At 49.2% G+C, this 16,333-nt stretch overlaps 7 protein-coding genes across 7 annotated transcripts; 4 read left to right on the forward strand and 3 right to left on the reverse strand.

Annotated features, from left to right (window-relative positions):
• Positions 1-3,127: 3,127 nt before the first annotated feature.
• Positions 3,128-4,211, reverse strand: TRIVIDRAFT_61459 (uncharacterized protein; the record flags this gene model as incomplete). The annotated part of the gene is made up of 4 exons (XM_014103410.1): positions 3,128-3,336; positions 3,451-3,562; positions 3,610-3,652; positions 3,994-4,211. The coding sequence occupies 4 exons, from the start codon at positions 4,209-4,211 to the stop codon at positions 3,128-3,130; spliced, it is 582 nt and encodes a 193-aa protein (XP_013958885.1).
• Positions 4,212-5,820: 1,609 nt separating this feature from the next.
• Positions 5,821-6,820, forward strand: TRIVIDRAFT_61460 (uncharacterized protein; the record flags this gene model as incomplete). Its single annotated transcript, XM_014103411.1, has 3 exons — positions 5,821-5,899; positions 5,991-6,365; positions 6,426-6,820. The coding sequence occupies 3 exons, from the start codon at positions 5,821-5,823 to the stop codon at positions 6,818-6,820; spliced, it is 849 nt and encodes a 282-aa protein (XP_013958886.1).
• Positions 6,821-8,505: 1,685 nt separating this feature from the next.
• On the forward strand, positions 8,506-9,139 carry TRIVIDRAFT_31426 (uncharacterized protein; the record flags this gene model as incomplete). The annotated part of the gene is made up of 4 exons (XM_014103412.1): positions 8,506-8,679; positions 8,737-8,828; positions 8,882-8,958; positions 9,015-9,139. 4 exons carry the CDS (start codon positions 8,506-8,508, stop codon positions 9,137-9,139), a joined length of 468 nt encoding a protein of 155 aa, XP_013958887.1.
• A 195-nt stretch (positions 9,140-9,334) lies between these two features.
• TRIVIDRAFT_189955 (uncharacterized protein) lies at positions 9,335-10,021 on the reverse strand (the record flags this gene model as incomplete). Its single annotated transcript, XM_014103413.1, has 5 exons — positions 9,335-9,346; positions 9,407-9,514; positions 9,599-9,745; positions 9,866-9,927; positions 9,979-10,021. The coding sequence occupies 5 exons, from the start codon at positions 10,019-10,021 to the stop codon at positions 9,335-9,337; spliced, it is 372 nt and encodes a 123-aa protein (XP_013958888.1).
• Positions 10,022-10,320: 299 nt separating this feature from the next.
• TRIVIDRAFT_212297 (uncharacterized protein) lies at positions 10,321-11,107 on the forward strand (the record flags this gene model as incomplete). Its single annotated transcript, XM_014103414.1, has 2 exons — positions 10,321-10,623; positions 10,683-11,107. The coding sequence occupies 2 exons, from the start codon at positions 10,321-10,323 to the stop codon at positions 10,824-10,826; spliced, it is 447 nt and encodes a 148-aa protein (XP_013958889.1).
• Positions 11,086-11,921, reverse strand: TRIVIDRAFT_30643 (uncharacterized protein; the record flags this gene model as incomplete). The annotated part of the gene is made up of 2 exons (XM_014103415.1): positions 11,086-11,505; positions 11,568-11,921. 2 exons carry the CDS (start codon positions 11,919-11,921, stop codon positions 11,086-11,088), a joined length of 774 nt encoding a protein of 257 aa, XP_013958890.1.
• A 1,324-nt stretch (positions 11,922-13,245) lies between these two features.
• On the forward strand, positions 13,246-16,124 carry TRIVIDRAFT_189958 (uncharacterized protein; the record flags this gene model as incomplete). The annotated part of the gene is made up of 4 exons (XM_014103416.1): positions 13,246-13,283; positions 13,415-13,528; positions 13,590-14,461; positions 14,515-16,124. 4 exons carry the CDS (start codon positions 13,246-13,248, stop codon positions 16,122-16,124), a joined length of 2,634 nt encoding a protein of 877 aa, XP_013958891.1.
• Positions 16,125-16,333: the final 209 nt, after the last annotated feature.

The following is a 16,333-nucleotide window of genomic DNA, read 5'->3' on the forward strand; positions in this document are numbered from 1 at the left end:
GGTTCGTCACAGAGGGAGGGGAAGTGACACGGATGCCGGACAGCTTCACAGCAGCTTGTGAAGCGATGGATGGGAGATGATGGATCGAAAACAGCATGGGGGGGGAGGGGGCGTGTCTGAGAGGAGAAACGACCTGACGTCTGTCTGGTCTCAGTGGTGCAAGTCAGTCACATTGGGCTACAAGTACATACAAGCGCAGAGGCCAGCGCCTGAAATTGAAGCTGCTACAGGCGCTGCAAGCATTCAGTCACAGCGCTCACAGGTACAAGCTGGTACCGCAACCGCTCGCAAGGCACTGCTAGCGCCATACTGGCACCCGGTAGCGCACGTGTGCCGCGTGCCAAATCCTTGTACCGTCCAGTACCTGTCCGATTCGAGGGGCGTGTCTCCAAGGCCGCCAAACCCAAAACAAAGCCCACTGTAGGAGCCGCCTGCGGTGCATCGGAACCAGGGGCTGGCAAGCTGCGAGGCTCCCTGGCCCTCAGCGGCCTCTCACTGGATTGCTGCTGATCCACCGCCCCTCCGCCTCACCTGCGCTGTGCGAGCAAAAGCCCGTCAGGCTTTGGGCCTGTCCACCCACCACCGCGGCCAAGGCTGGTAGGGTGTTTTACCTTGATGCTCTGGTACTAGTAGTCTATTACTTGTAGCTACCCGGTTAATGTACAGTGCCGTACCGTACAGTACAGTACAGTACAGTACATGGATCTATTCAATGATCATGAGAATTTTTCGTCTTGTCTGCACGTCTTTCAGTGCCCAAAGTGGTGGTGCTCTTTGTTTCGCTCTGTCTTGTCTGTGACGTGCCCCCGGTGACTTTAGCCTGCCAGCCACTGCCCTCCCTGTTCACGCCTGGCTGGCTGGTCGCCACAGGTACCGGCAGTCCCTGGCAGTGATCAGCTCTCCCCCAGCCGAGCATTGACGTTCATTTTGGGGGCTAATTTCATTCAAATACAATGATGTGTATTTTTGGACGTGCCTGAATCAATTACATGGCGGCTCAAACAATAGCGTCATTCCATCGATGGCAGAGGCCAGCAATGAAGGCGAATGCTTGAATATTGACCCAATATTGGCACAAGGAATGCTGATGCTGGTGCTTATCATGCTCCGCATCGTGGATGAATTATTGACCAGACGGCAGAAAGTCATCAATAGCTTGGCCCACGAACCAGCTGCTTGTTTTAGCACCAGGCCCTATCAGCCGTCGCACCGGACTTTGTTACGCTGTTACTGTAGCTCGCCGATGCCATTGCCCGCAGAGACAATGGCTGTTTCGACAGACAGACGGTTAACAAAAGAGAAGGAAGCCATTCAGGCTGTGTTGCCACTCGACAAGCTAATTCTGGAGCCAGGCCCCCCTGGTGCGGAGCGCGTGCGTTCGATATTTGTGTGGTGAGGTTGTAGCGTTTCAATGGTGAGACGCCTACCGATACCGATGCGCTTCAGAACAAGTATACCTGACAGTTACGGTACTCCGTACAGTAGAGCGCAAAAACTCAACATCTGCTAGATGGCCTCGTAAATCCCGGCCAGCATTATACGATATCTACCTGTTTATGATGCGTGCTACTTTGTGTTACTGCTTCCCACCGCATGCCAGAGCACAGCGAATGCTCGCATTGGGCAGCGTCGAGAAATTATTGGCGCAATACATCATGCCGCGGCAGCTGAATCTCTGTCACGACAGGGGTTAAAGTTGCATCAATTTGCTCGCGCAATGCTGTGCGCGGCAGCAGTCACCGGATCAACGGGGCCTTGTTTTTTGCTTCCATGTCTTTGTCTGATCACGATTCTCTAATGCCAGATAACTCCCATCTCAGAACAGCCCTCATTTCCCGCGCCCCAGATAGAGGTGTAAGCAGGCGTTGAAACCCGTAATGAAGAATGAAGCCTCCCCACACTGCTAGCAGACCAGATTACTCCAGAAACAAGATCCAACTACTACTATTAATTGCTCCGTACCACTTTGTTCATTCGCCATTGGGCATTGGGCATTGCACTACCTGCTAAGACCCTGGGTCAAATTAGTTGCAAAAGCTAGCCCTTTGGCCCTGTCGATCTCATCAAGTTCCACATTATACTTGACCATTGATATTCTCGTCATGTTGTATCACGATTTTTTCCTTCAATACGAAGCCCGTTGGCCCGTTGGATTTGCTCGTACCCGCATAGTTATCGGCGACTACAAGGTAGTTGTGAAATTCGATAATGGGAAACAAACTTTTGCCGGCGGGGTCGTGATTGCCGTCCCTTGGTTTCTCGTATCCAAGGATATGTTTTTTTTTTCTTTTGCAAACATCGCTCAGCCGCATATACGATGATACACGTTTTGTAGCTTGAATCCTTCCATGTCAGCAATTCTGTCCCGCATCAGCATCTCGCTTGCAGACAAAGATCCTTTGTCGTTCTCTGCTAAGAGATGCATATCAAACCGCTACGTGCACCACACGGTACATACTCACATGCGTCTTCCTTCTTTTTGGCTAAACGAAGATGAAAAAGTTCATCGCGCATTTCCAATCTTGGTGGGTGTTGCAAATCCGTAGCACGATACTTCGTACTGGCTGCATGACCCCTCATTAGACCAGGCAGTCGTCCTTCCTTCCTACAGACACCCCCCTATCCCTGTACGATTTTGTAAAAGGCCATGTTCCTGTTTGTACTGTTTTCTCGACAACGTACACCAAGTGTAGTGTACGGCTACAGTAGCAAATATTGATGCTGCCCATTTTGTGGTGGTAGTATTGGGAAGTAATAGCTGCTTTTTGGCGATTGGGGTGCGACAAGGGCTTCGGAAAGCTGGTAGAAAATGCAACCCTGATTTCGTGCCTCTCATCGAAAGATTTTGAGCCCGTTCAAGCCATATAACAACAACAACAACAAAAAACAAAACACAAAACACAAAACACACTCTCACCGTTCGTACGATCCAAATGCCACCGGTTGGAATCATCCGGAGGCCATGCACAGACATTCTGCCCCCCAAGAACACTGAACCCCTGTGCCGAAACTTGCAGCGTTTGAGCATTTCGCCACCCGCTGGCCTCGCCTCTTTTTTTCTCCTCTTGTCGATCATATCAGTACTTTGTCCCCTTGTCCAGGACCCTGAAATCCATCGCCAGCCTTCTCACCGCTGCACAGGCGCCCACTCTTCACCAAATGTTAAAACTGGTAGGGCTCCTGCTGCTGCTTCTTCTTTGTGACTCGTTAGATTTTTTCCTCTGCTTCTCTTCTTGTCAGGGTCCTGCCCCACCCTCCCAGCGCTATCCCGCTTGGCCTGCCCACTGATTTTCGATACTCGAACAAGCTCGTGCCTCATCGTGGCTCCTGCGCACGCTGTGACAGGTACGTTACAGCACTCGTCCACCGCGAGTGAGGGTCAATGGATCTTGGGTAAATTGAGCTCGGTACTCGTCCTTTGCACTTTCGAGCACTGTACAGAGTACTTACAGCGATTGCTCGAGTGCTCGAAGGATGGCGATGGTGGGCGTGTTGGGTTGGCTCTCAACCACTGATTTCCGGCAGAGATGACTTCAATGTTTGTACGAGTACCTTGGTATTTCTGGGTGATGCTTCAACATCAAACAGCTGCTGCGGATGTGCTCTTACGTGTGCGCTGTGCAGAGACAGGCAGGAGATTTCACCCTCTAACCTGCAACTAGGTAAACATACATGGCACCAAAACTTGTCGCAGCCCTATTCGCGGACCCCAACGACATCCATGTCAGCTACCGCTCACATCAGACGACCGCGCCTCTCTTTGCACAGGTAGCCGGTTGAAATAAAGCAAGGCAGCTCCCCTAGACTGGCAAACAGTTTCATCACCGGCAGATCGCTCTACTTGATACTGAACCATAGCTCCTGGTGCTATCGTTCGAGAGTGTTTTTCTCTTGCCGTTTTGCCACTGTGAATCGAGCCTCGTGACGAGACCTTTGGAAGGAAAAAAGAGGAACAAGACGCCCGTCTCCGCTGGGGACTAATCGCTGCTTCACCTGAGACGACGACGTCTCAGGTCGGGTGGGACGCCTTTGGCAAGGCTGCAGGGGTTTGGCTCCGTCCCCTTGTCAATCATTCGTTGGACATGGCACTTGGCTGGCTCGACTATTAGCTCCGTTTCAACCCAATGCTGCGACCAAGAGCACGATTGGGCGGCCCGGACCTTTTCAAAGTCGGAAGAGGCAACGTTTATCGCCTCTTCCTGTTGTTTCATTGTGTGCTTGGCGACGAGGAAGACGAAAGCAGAGAAAAATTTTGCAAACCCGGCGGAAGGCTCTGCTTCACCATCAGAGACCCTGTTCCTGCTGCGAATCCGTGCACGGCCTGGCGCATCACTAGGTCCTCTGCAAGAAATGCCGACAACCCAATCAAGTCTTCACCGGCGTTACACGAAATTGCTTGTGATGGTAACGTGCCCCCAGTTTCCCCGAGTGGCCACCGCTGCGAGTTGATTGACTGTGACCAGGGATCCTCCAACCCCAGCGGCCACAGACAGGTTATATGGCATGTGATGTAATTCCGGTGGGGGTTCCAGGTTGCTCTTTGGTCCCTCTGAATCTCTGACCGTCTCGATTCCTTCGGCCTTGTAACACCACTCTGTCCGTATTCTCGGTTTGGGGTATCCCAGAGCGACTGGGCTCGTATGTGGTTCGCGTACAAACACGCATGCAAGAGGATACCCAATGCTGCATGTGAGTCTTTCGGTGCTGGCCACTGCACGACTGATACAAAATAGACTAGATCCTTGTGTAAGCTTGCAATTTGCGCATATTACTGGGAACATTATAGAGTGAGTAATACTCTGTGCTCCGTGTATATTGCCGTTCATTATACAGTAAAGTACTTCTAGGTACTATGTATGGTACTAAAGTGATCCAACGTTGTTGGTCCAAAGAAGCACAGCTGCCCGATATGAAGTGGCATCCTTGTTGAATACCACCTCACAAAACTTAGCAGTGAAGGCGGATGGATCGTTAGCCCGATGGCCATTTTGTAATCTGGTAGTAATGATTAAAAAGCTAGTCTTGGTAATACTCACAACAGGCACCTCCACTCTTACAACTCTTCTATAGCGTTGATTTACTTCGAGATCATGTATGAGCGAGCCATTGCTGGCAAAAAGGTATCACTAACGCCTAGGAGGTGCAAAAATACATGTAATTGCGCCCGAGGGGGGTCTCGAACCCCCAACCTTGCGGTTAAAAGCCGCACGCTCTAGCCAATTGAGCTACCCGGGCCCACAATTATGTAAACCACTACTGGCTGGTAGTGAAGGTGGGTCGTGAAATTATCGATCTTTTTATTAATTATATAGCCTTCACCAGTGTATGGATAAGATTTAGCGCTTCATAGGCACTTACTCTGCTGAAGCAGTCATTTGGAATAGGTCCTAGATGCTTTAGCAGGAGTAGATAGTACTGTTATTGCTATCTAGAAATGATGAAAAATCTTGTAAAATTTATTCATATTAAAACCCCAGAGATTTATATCTACCGTTAATGTGGCGCTGTCGAGAAAGTGAGTACATGTATTCTTCGCGTGCTATTGTTCATGAACTATTATATGAATACCATAGATCAAAAGATCATTCGGAATCAAGGCTCTCACACATGAAGCCTTGCATGATAATGTTGTTATATGCCTTTTCGGCGGGAGGGGCTTTCTTGAAGTGGGGTTGTACTTACAGCTGAGTGAAATTACTAGGTAGCATTATGAGATGCAGAATATATGATCCCGCGTCCCCCAAGGCTGTATCTTGCAGACGCTATCCCCCAAACTTGCAGAGTGGTATCAAAGAACAATCCAGCATCTATGAAAGCAGAATGAGCTGGCGTAGAGACCTTTTTGTTCGGCAAGAGGATGGGGGGCCTGCTTTATCTCCTGCGTGTATAAGCCTTTGCAGTATGTCCTTAAACTCCCTTCGACTACCACATATACATTTGACTCCGATTTTACTTGCTTCTTCCCCATGCTGATAACATTTTAATACCAGATCAAGCCTTACAAATTATGCAGAAGGAAGGGAAAACTCCCACTCTTTGCAAAGACTCCGACTTCCGTGGTGCCGTAAATGAATGCAACAAATGTCTTACCTCGCACCCTCCCACCCAGAACACAACCGAGTTGGTTGTAACCGATCCGTTCTTCCGGCTTATATCTTACTGCGACTTTGTGGTGCATACTATTACGGGATCTTTTACACTGACGAATGGCCAGGTAGCAACCGTGGTCTACGTGGTGCCGGAAAAGTTGTCTGTTACTACCTCTACTACGACATCTAGTGTACATACAAGTAATGGGTCTTCCAGATTCGCAACATCGACATCTTCCAACAGCCAGAGCGTGACCTCAAGCCCATCTATTCCTGGTGAGTACCCTTGGTAATATTGGCTGGCCTCACTGAGCTCCCTATCTTACATCTTCTTAGCTAGTCCATTACCAGATGGGCAACGAAGTGACGCCTGGATAGCAGGTCCTGTTGTCGGCTCTATCGTGGGTTTCGCCATCATATGTGGTGCTTTGTTTTATTTTTGGAGGAGACCTGGACAAAAACAGCAAGCCAACCATGATGCGACATATGACAAAGCGCAACTGCATTCTGACAGCGCGCCTAAACCGGAGCTTGATTCTCAAGCAATTCATGAATTGGATGCTTTTCCAATGCGAACCGAGATGCCTGTCAATGAGGCATCTGCAGCGGAGTTGTCAACAAGTAATGAGGCCGAAAGCTTCGAAGTGAGCGTCACGAGGGATCTAAACCAGGTGCTATCCGGCTCCGATACTTCTGATCCTACAAGTCATCGTACACATGTACACACATAGGTACTCGCAAGCAACTGACATACCGCCACACTAAAAGTTCCAACAAGGGGAATACGGAGACTTCGATCCCTAATTACTCACCGCGGAGTAAACGACATCAATATAATTCGCGGAGATACTTCTCGTTCTAAGTAGCGGATCCCCATGAAATGAACTTCTGGTTACAATAACTCCGTTGTTCTGAGTGACTCGAGCTTGGAACACATTGGGACAAGAGCAATGGCCCACAAGTCGAGGCCATTCAATGGATTTTGCCCCAACAATATACCAAAGGGCTCTGCAGAATTGGTTTCGAAAATGCTGATCATAGCTGATGGTTTGTGGGGTCGGAACGACTCTGCAATTTTGAGGGAGTGGCCATTCAGCACCCTAAGTTGGCTATCCAGCAACCCGTGTCTGTAAATCTGAAGTTGTCCACCTAGGCATATGTAGTCATAATGGTAGATACTAGAAGAAATTAGCGATAGTAGAAGAAAGTAGCAGTACTAGCAGAAAGTAGCGGTACTAGCAGAAAGTAATGACAGTATCAGATACTCAAGGAACCGCGTATTCGCTCAAGTGAGGTAACCTTAGATAAAAGGTATTTCATTTGCGTCATGTTATGACGCTTGATGTAGTCGCTGGCGTGTGGGAGAGCCGGCTGGAGGTGCGGTCAATCACCCCTGATGCCCGAAACGAAATGGAAGACGGAAAAGATGCGCTTCATAGAATTAGATGAATATTTAGCGCTGAAATTAGGCAAGTCTTTAACAGGATGGTGACCGGATATGGCTTGTACTCACTGATGTTGCAACCCTTTGGCCCTAGATGGATACCTCCAGTCAATTTGTCTACCCTCGACACTCTGCCACTAGAACTTGAGAAAAGGAAACGATTTCGCACTATTTGGAATATATAGCCACAGGGACTTCTTGCTTCTACTAACATTGCAACTCAACCTTGAGCATGTTCCTTAGTAAGGCCTCAGTTCCCATATCACCTTGGCGACATATGTAGCATGTCTTTTGGCTGGAGAGCTTTCAGGTGTAGTCTCATCATTGGCCTATTAGTGTGTCACGTGTGAAGAATACAACGAGTTTGGAGCCCGTTATATTTTGTCCCTTTGGTAACTCCGAAAGTGTTCTTACAAAATACCTATGTAGAGGGTGCCGGTGGAAGCGCCTGATATATATACAGGGAGGTGGATAACTTGGAATTTACTTTGTGGTGGTACCTCAGGTAAATGCGGAAGGTTTTTTGTTAGAGCAATTTGCTGGAAGCTTAAGAGATTGTAAAGTAAAAAGAACTATATATCGCCTCATATTTTGCTCCATTTAGCTTTGCATTATACAACCGCCCAAATACTCCCAAACTTAGCATCACCCAACTGAGGCTAATCTGATATCCAGACCCTGTTGTTGTACGCTGAAAACCCTCTGGGGGGTGGCGCTCCACTTCGAAGCACCCATTCCGCTTCCGTAATCCGGCAGCGAAAAAAATGCCCCACTATCGGCGCGCTCTCATCAAAATTTCATGAGCCGCCAAATTTTGTTTGAGAAGCCAAAGGCGAAAAGTTTAGTAAAAGCTGCATCATTTCATTATTTTACGTTCCGCCATTGTTGCGCAATCTCAACGAAGAGAAGCTATTCTTTACAAACTTTCCTGAGCGAAAATCACCAAATTTTTTAACGCCTTAGAATAAAAAGATGCCTGGACGAACAAAGGCGCAGGATGCCGCATCTCAGGACGCTGATATGCAGGACGTCCCGCCATCTGGACAAGATGAGATCAACCAGGATGCGGAAATGAGAGAGGATGCCGAGGTTGAAGAAGAAGAGGAAGAGGAAGAGGAAGAGGTCGAACCTCAGAGAGTGCGAATTGTATGGCCAGAGTCTAGCATGACTGAGAGAATCTTGATTTACTAACGGAGGTGACAGCTCCCTGGTTCGACGGACACAGCGGCTTCGTTTGAGTTCACCGATGAAGGCCATACTCTAGGCAACGCCCTAAGATATGTCATTATGAAGAAGTATGTTTCCAATCGCCGGATATGTCCAGTTATTCGAAGCTAATGTCCCCTAGCCCTGATGTTGAATTCTGCGCCTATTCAATCCCCCACCCATCTGAACCCAAGATGAACATCAGAATACAAACTTATGGTAATATTTGCTCTACTCTATCATTTGTGAATTCTTGCTAACGCTCTTGTCTATAGACGGCACAGCAGTGAATGCCCTTAAGAAAGGCTTGAGTGACTTGCAGGACGTGTGTGACGTTGTTGCTGAGGAGTTTTGGACAAAGAGGCAGCAGTTCAACTCAGAGCAGGGCATTGACCGATGATTATGAAAGGCAAGGGAAATGGAGGGGAGCATTAGAGGGGGAAACTGGGCTGCTATCTGAAAACTGGTAATTCACACGCATAGAAGAGTCATTTGTATATGGACATTATGCGATTTCATGGCGTTATATGGATGGTTTCGACACAAAATCTTTACACAGAGATATTTACAAAACAAAATTTCTTGCATTGTCTTTCTAATTTCGACCCTATCAAGCTTCATTAGCTCTCGTTGATCGGCTAGTACAATTGCCGCTCTGCAAACTCACCTCAAGGAAGCCAGCCATGAAGCTGGACGGAAGCCTCTTGTCCCCTCTAAAGTTGTCGCTGAAATAAGACATGATGTGAGTCTGCTGCTTCCAGAAGTTCATTGTCTCCTGTACCCCGCGAAATTAGCACACGGCCTTCCTCCCCTCAAAGCATGGCTCGGGTGTTTTTTTTTATTAAGGCGGCATCCGTACCTGGTACTCTGTGTGAGACTTGAAGAGGAGCACGTCGACTATGGAGAGCTGGTTCGCATATCGGTGTCGCTCGAACTCCTGTCGCATCCGTGTTCGGAGGGTCGAGATGGGCAGAGGGACATTGTACATCGTTTGGATTTCAGGCGCCTGTATTTCCCTCCATTAGACTTCGGTTCTATACCACGGCAACATGCCACCAGCGGCACCATTTCCAATTCCAACTTCCGGCTGGTGGGTGGCCTCGAGAGGGAATTTCGTGGGACGTACAGCTCGGATCCATTCGCGGTAGGAAGAAAGGACTCGACGCTTCGCATCCGACCAGCTGGTCGCTGCATGACGTATTAGCTCTGTCGGACCATCGGTACGTGCAAAAGACTCACATTGCGCCGTCTTCTTGGCGAATTGGGTCGGCGAAATGGCCATGGCGGGTGATGTATGCTTGTCAGCGCAATAAATTCAATGCCGTGACGTTGAGTTGATACTGAGGAATCATGCCCACCTCCAAGCATCGAATTATCACGTGATTGGGCGCCAGATCCTGGTTGCGCCACACGCGACATGTCTTTGCCCCTCGGGTGTGGCTTAGCTCAGCCTTGTCGACGCGCTTCTGGAATTCTGGAATCTCTCCCAAGCTTGCTTCTACCCATCACGTACAAAACTTGCTGCGGAACATCGGCCCCTGCTCTTCTTGTTTCTTTCATTTGCATTGCGACTAGTCCAAGATGCCGGCCATTAGACACTCCTCAAAAAGAAAGCCGCCGCCAGAGGGCTTCAGCGATATCGAGGATGACCTTCTGATCTTTGCGAACAAGATGAAGGATGCGCAGAACAAGCCTCCTCCTCCCGGCCCGAAGCACATGGCGCAGTGGGAGATCTTCCAGATTGCGCACCAGAGGAGCCGATACGTATACGACCTTTATTACGAGAAGGAAGCCATCAGCAAGCAGCTATACGAATGGCTACTTAAGAATGGTTATGCTGATGCGATGCTAATCGCCAAGTGGAAGAAGCAGGGTTACGAGAAGGCAAGTTGCTATCCACGCGCTCCCTATCTGTAATTTTCTCATGCTAACACACTCGATAGCTCTGTTGCTTACGCTGCGTTCAAACAAAGGAAACAAACTTCAACAGCACCTGCATTTGTCGAGTACCACGAGCTCAGCTGAAAGAAGATAGCGATATGCAATGCGTCAGCTGTGGCTGCAGAGGATGTGCATCCAGTGATTAAGAGGAGGTGATGGCTTTGGATTCCATTGTGGCCATCGGAATAACGAACCAGAGATTTGCTACAGGCGTTAGGGCGTCGGGCGTCGAATTGCGATCAAATTGCTCCATGGACGGGCAGCAAAACAGAAAAGACATAGATTGGGTTGATGTTGATCTCGAAAGAGGTAGATATCCTTCATTTTAGCTGAGCCATATTCTTTCATAACATCATGCTGATCATTTTCACAATTTCCAGTTCAACTCCACGTGACTCCTTTCTATTATCTTTTCGAGAATCCTGGCCGGCCCCGACCAAATCGGATACTTGGAGGGACAAATTGCAGAGCCGACATGGCCCCAGTAAGATCTGCCATCTCAGTGTCCGCTGGTTTCTCCGACTTTGCTTTGCCATTGGGCGCTGTGGTGGAAGGCAGAGTGGGCTGTGATTTGTTGTCGGACGGTGATGCCTCCTTTTCTAGAGTGTTCGCACGACGACGAAGCTCTTTGGCCTGTGACTGTGAGCCTGCTGAAGACCTTCGTCGATGGCTGGTCTCGATGAGAAGGGAGCGCTTCCCGTCAATCCCGTCTTTTGTGACGGCGAAGAAGAAGTTCTTGGGGTACATGTGCTTGTCGATTAGGTGTAGACGCCTTTTCTGAGGAGTCATGCACTTGCGCTCGCATCCTTCAACAAAGCAGGAATACTGAGCCGTGTTAGAGTAACTCTACCCATGGCAGTGGTCTAGTGATATCGTCCTTAGCTTACCGTGTGTTCTCCCTTGTCCCTGGCGACCTTTGCCAAGGGGTCATGGCATTCTTCAATGTGTATACTGAGGAGATGATCAGTTGGGAAGTTTTTGCGACATTCAATGCATCTGTTTGTATGGAAGTTGTGATAGTGAGTCTCGTAATCGCTGTATAGCCGAAAGCCCAGCGGCTCTTTGTGAGGGGGGAGTGAGCATCTCATTACGAATTCGTTATCCTCGTCTTCGGCAGCCGAGTCCAGCCCAGCGATTTTCGAGACGGGCCGGAGATCGACGTCAGCGTTTGCGGAATGATGAGAGTCACCGTCTTGAGGATCGAATTCTAAATGCTCTTCCGGCTCTCGTGAGCGCTTCATCTTTAATATACAGTGAGCTTGTGGGGCAAGATATTACTTTGACTTGAACCAGCGATATCGTGATGGAAGTCAGAGAATGGCGTTGCGGACAGATGCAGATACAGTGACGCGTGAACTATAAAGGACGCTAGGACTGGCTATGGTGTAGAGTAAATGATATCCAATGAAACAATCAGATGCTCGCAGAAGACATGACTCGAGGCGCTTGGTCGCTGGGGATTGTCGTGAGTTGTTGAAAGTGATGGAGCCCAAAAGGACGAGATGCTGTAAGAAGGCCTGAAAGATACTTGGCGGGGTTTGCCCCACCACGCGTCTCCAGGTACCTGTCAAGCCTGTGCTCTGTTTTTAGCCACAGTTAACATGTACAGGTGCATGTTGCAGATCCAATCTTTAGCACTCCATGCTGGGCTTAACTCGAGCAGGCTGCGTGTTTGCAATCCCTGTAGGTACATGTGGGAGCTCGACGGCGTTACTCAAAACGTCATGGCTATGAGCCGAGACTCTGATATGCCATTTAGCGGATGATGTAAGTGACTGGCACTAAGTCTTGACGATTACATGGCCAAGCGGTAGATTTCAAAGCCAAGGTGTGGCTGCTTTCAGTACCTCTCTAAAAGTGCCCTGAAAACGCCCCGAAAACGAAACAGCCAAGCCAAATGGGATAAGTGATTTGAACCCAACCATCAAGTGAATTCAACTCTTTGGTCGTTTACACCTTCAAAAGCATCGCGAAACACTTCAGTGGCGTGCATTTATGTTTCATAATTCATAAATTCGATCAATCTACTTGTTCACATGCGCCGTTCGTGAGTTGGCGCCTCGTCCTTGGTGTGGCTTTGTCGCTCAAAGGGAAAAAAAAAAAAAGGAAACAGCCGAAGAATTTCCACCACACTCAGAACAGCTACTAACCTTGAGGGGTTCAGAAGCCGCTCACTTTGTTATCGCCATCCTCTCATTCCAAAAAATAAACCCTGGACATCTCGCTCACAATACGCCGCAACACGCCACCCAAGAATCTCCCGGGACTGGTAAACAAAGCAAACTCTCGTGCTAACATTGTTTTACTATAAAGCCCATCTCTACCAATGTTTTCTCTCCTAGCTGCTTGCCCGATTTCCGCCAGCCGAGTCCGGTACCAGCTCTCCCAATCCGCCGTGGTTCCGAGTTATGGACTGTCTGGATCTTTGCGATTTGGATTCCCGAGAGCATGAGACGACTGCGTAGCTAAGCTATACTATACTCGACTCGACTACCATCACGCCATTAGACAATCGTAATTCATTACATCTGCCGATTCCCGGGGCATAGCGAGTCCATCTACAACATGGCTTCTTCTGCCCCCACAGCGGCCACTGCCTGGCGGTAGGTGTACTCCGGGCGTTTTTGGATTTATGCGCAAGACTTCAAGATTTGCTGTAGCATCGATATTGCTTATGGCGCAGCAAGTTAGGAGGGCGCTCAGGTTGAAAACAGGACTGACATTGCCGATATAGTAACGCCCAGAAGCTACGCAAGTTGCTCGCAAGAGACATTGGGAAACTCATGCCCCCAAATGTTTCTGGCGTTGACCTTTCCAAATTCGAAGCCATAGACAATCTTTTGGACAAGTATGCGACCCGAATTCTCAGACTGTGATTCAGTTTTGACTAACGCGCTGCTCTCCTGCAGGTTTCGCCTTGCCTGTGTTGCGACCATTTTTCACGATCTTGACTATGCCATCGCCCAGAAGACGGAGGAGCATTTATGGTCCATGCACACAACGGTTAATACCGAGTATCGACACATCCTGAGCCGCCTCAAACAATCCTCCCATGCTGTCGAGAAACGCAAGGTGGAAAAGATGTACCACAACTTTCTGCGAATCGCCGCCAAGTTCTATCAGGGTTATGTCCAGCGCCTCGCCGCCTACTATGACATTCCGGAACTTGAACGAATCGCGCAAGGGATGGAGCTTGAAAAATTGTCTGTCGAAACAAAGATCAGCCCAGTTTCAGACGATTTACAGCGCAAAATCTTGTACTCTTGCCATCTTACACTTATCCACCTGGGAGACCTGACACGCTACCGGGTTCAAGCTCGCCACAAGAGTTCTGACTATGAAGGCGCTTTGGTATATTACGGGCTGGCTCACCATATTCAACCTCAATCTGGCTTCGCTTTTCACCAGACGGGAATTATTCACCTTGAACAGGACAATCACCTTGAGGTTGTCTACAACTTTTATCGCGCCCTGGCTGTGGACTCCCCTCACCCCAACGCCCAGCTCAACTTGGAGGCCGAGTTCAAAACAATGCTATCTCCCAGCGGATCCAGATCCAGACATAACATCTCTGGTCCGGAGGCGCATTTCACCATGTGGTTTGTGAAGTTGCACGCCTTCTTCTACAAAGGAGAGGTGTTCCATCAGCAGGACGAGTTGGAAGGCGAAGTGATGCACAGGCTGGAAATGGCTTGCCGAAATGCTGCTTCTCTCAACATTCTTCTCAAGATGGCAATGGTCAACATGCTAGCGCACCATATGGCGACGACACGGTATACTGGTACGTGATGGCGTTCCTTTACGAATGGCAATATACTGACCAACATTGAACAGAAAAGCAGACAGAAACTACTATGCGATTCTACCAATTCACACTTCGCTTCAACGCGAAATTTCTTCATACATTTTGCAAAGTCTTTGAGTCTGAGTTCCGGGAGGCTGTTTCTAGTGCCGAGGGCCTCGACCACCAGCCAGATGATGCCGAGACCGGCCAAGAAAAGACGTCTGTCGTCGAAGCCCTGCTCCCAGTCTTGCGCATATATAGCATGTGGCTCGTGGCCCGTCGCAACGAAATCTCCGGGTTGGCAGATGCGTTTGGGGCGGCTATTCCCACTATGATTCAGAGCGTGGCCAAAGTCTTGACCTTACTCTGCGATGAGTACTACAACCTAGGAAATCTTAAATCTTGCCCCTATCTGCTTCCAGAAGATATTCAGATCTTGGGATTCCAGCCACTTAACGAAGAGCAGCTTCCCGAATACTGCAAAGCCTACTGCGGCGAGGACGGCACCCGCAAACCTTACTCTCAAGCTCTTGGGGGTTGCCTGTCTCAGTCGAGCGAAAGAATAGGAAGAATCCTCGATATCCTCCGCTGTGCTTATTTCTTGGCTAATGAGGGAGCTTTCCCCCTAATTTATAGAGTTGATGGAACTCTTTTGGTTTTTGAGTATCAGCCTAATGCTGGGCTTCCACAAGTTCAGCCGCGCGAAGCACAGGATATTGCAGATACTACCCAATTGGTTGGTGACTTGCCCGCTACAGAAGAAGCGACGACTCAGACCGAGGTGAATTCTCGTGAGCAGGCAACGGCGAACGTGGTGCAGTATTCAGAACAAGCCCAACGGGAAGCCAGCCGACGTCTGCTGAACAACTCGGATGACATTTATGAAGATTCGGAAGTGATGGATCGAGCCACGGAGACCGTTCTCGACATGGTGGTCCAATTCTTGAGGCCTCCGACTCCGATGGACCTAGAGCGTTCTCCTAAGGAATCGGCGTCTACAAACGATGTGGTTGGCTCCTTGAGGACTGAACCAAGTCCCACCTCATCCATCGCATCGCGTAGATATGAATCTCTTCCGTGGTCTTGGTTTGGCACCCCTAATCCGCACGCCTCTCGAGATTCGGTACCACCTGTGAGCCGAGATACTCAAAACAACCACCGCAGCGCAACACACTCTCCTAACGCGTCTGTGGCGGAAAATATACCCCTTGAAGACCCCTTTATTACCCCAGGCCGCGATATCTCCCGCAACATCGCCAACGGAATGGGCAGCCCAGCGGACACGGCCGCTGGAACATTTCACCGGGAGCAGCTACTGCAGGCCTTCGGTGGGAGCGCGAGCACTCCACGTACCTCATCTTTCAGTCGCTGGTCACAGAACCCGACCGTTACAGCAATCATGCAGGAGCCGCAAAACTACGGAGCAGTGCTTACTTCGTCAAACACTTCTACATTTTCACACCCAAGCAGCCTCTATCAGGGTACTCAGTTGAATGGCTTGCAGTACAATTTGCAGTCTGCTGTTGATCCAAGTCGCATCCTCCGGAATACCCATTTAAGAGAGACCAACCAGCCACATAATGGTCAATTCCAAATCCAACAGACGACGTCAAATTATGACAGGGCCGTCATGGAGTTGGCTTATCAAGGCTCCAGGTAGATGGAGAGTTCACGAATGCATCTTGGAACGAGCGGCGTCTTGCCTGCTGAAAGGAAATTAAGGGCGATTCCGATTTACGCGCATTGGGGTTGTGTATGTGATGTATGGTGAGCCATTGCAATTTAGAGGCTACGGCTTAATATTGAGGATATTTATGATCTGGAATTTTAGATGCCTCGCTCGACAGCGCATAGTTTTCGCATCGAACG

Source organism: Trichoderma virens (assembly GCF_000170995.1).
Source record: "Trichoderma virens Gv29-8 chromosome Unknown TRIVIscaffold_4, whole genome shotgun sequence".
Lineage (NCBI taxonomy): Eukaryota > Fungi > Ascomycota > Sordariomycetes > Hypocreales > Hypocreaceae > Trichoderma > Trichoderma virens.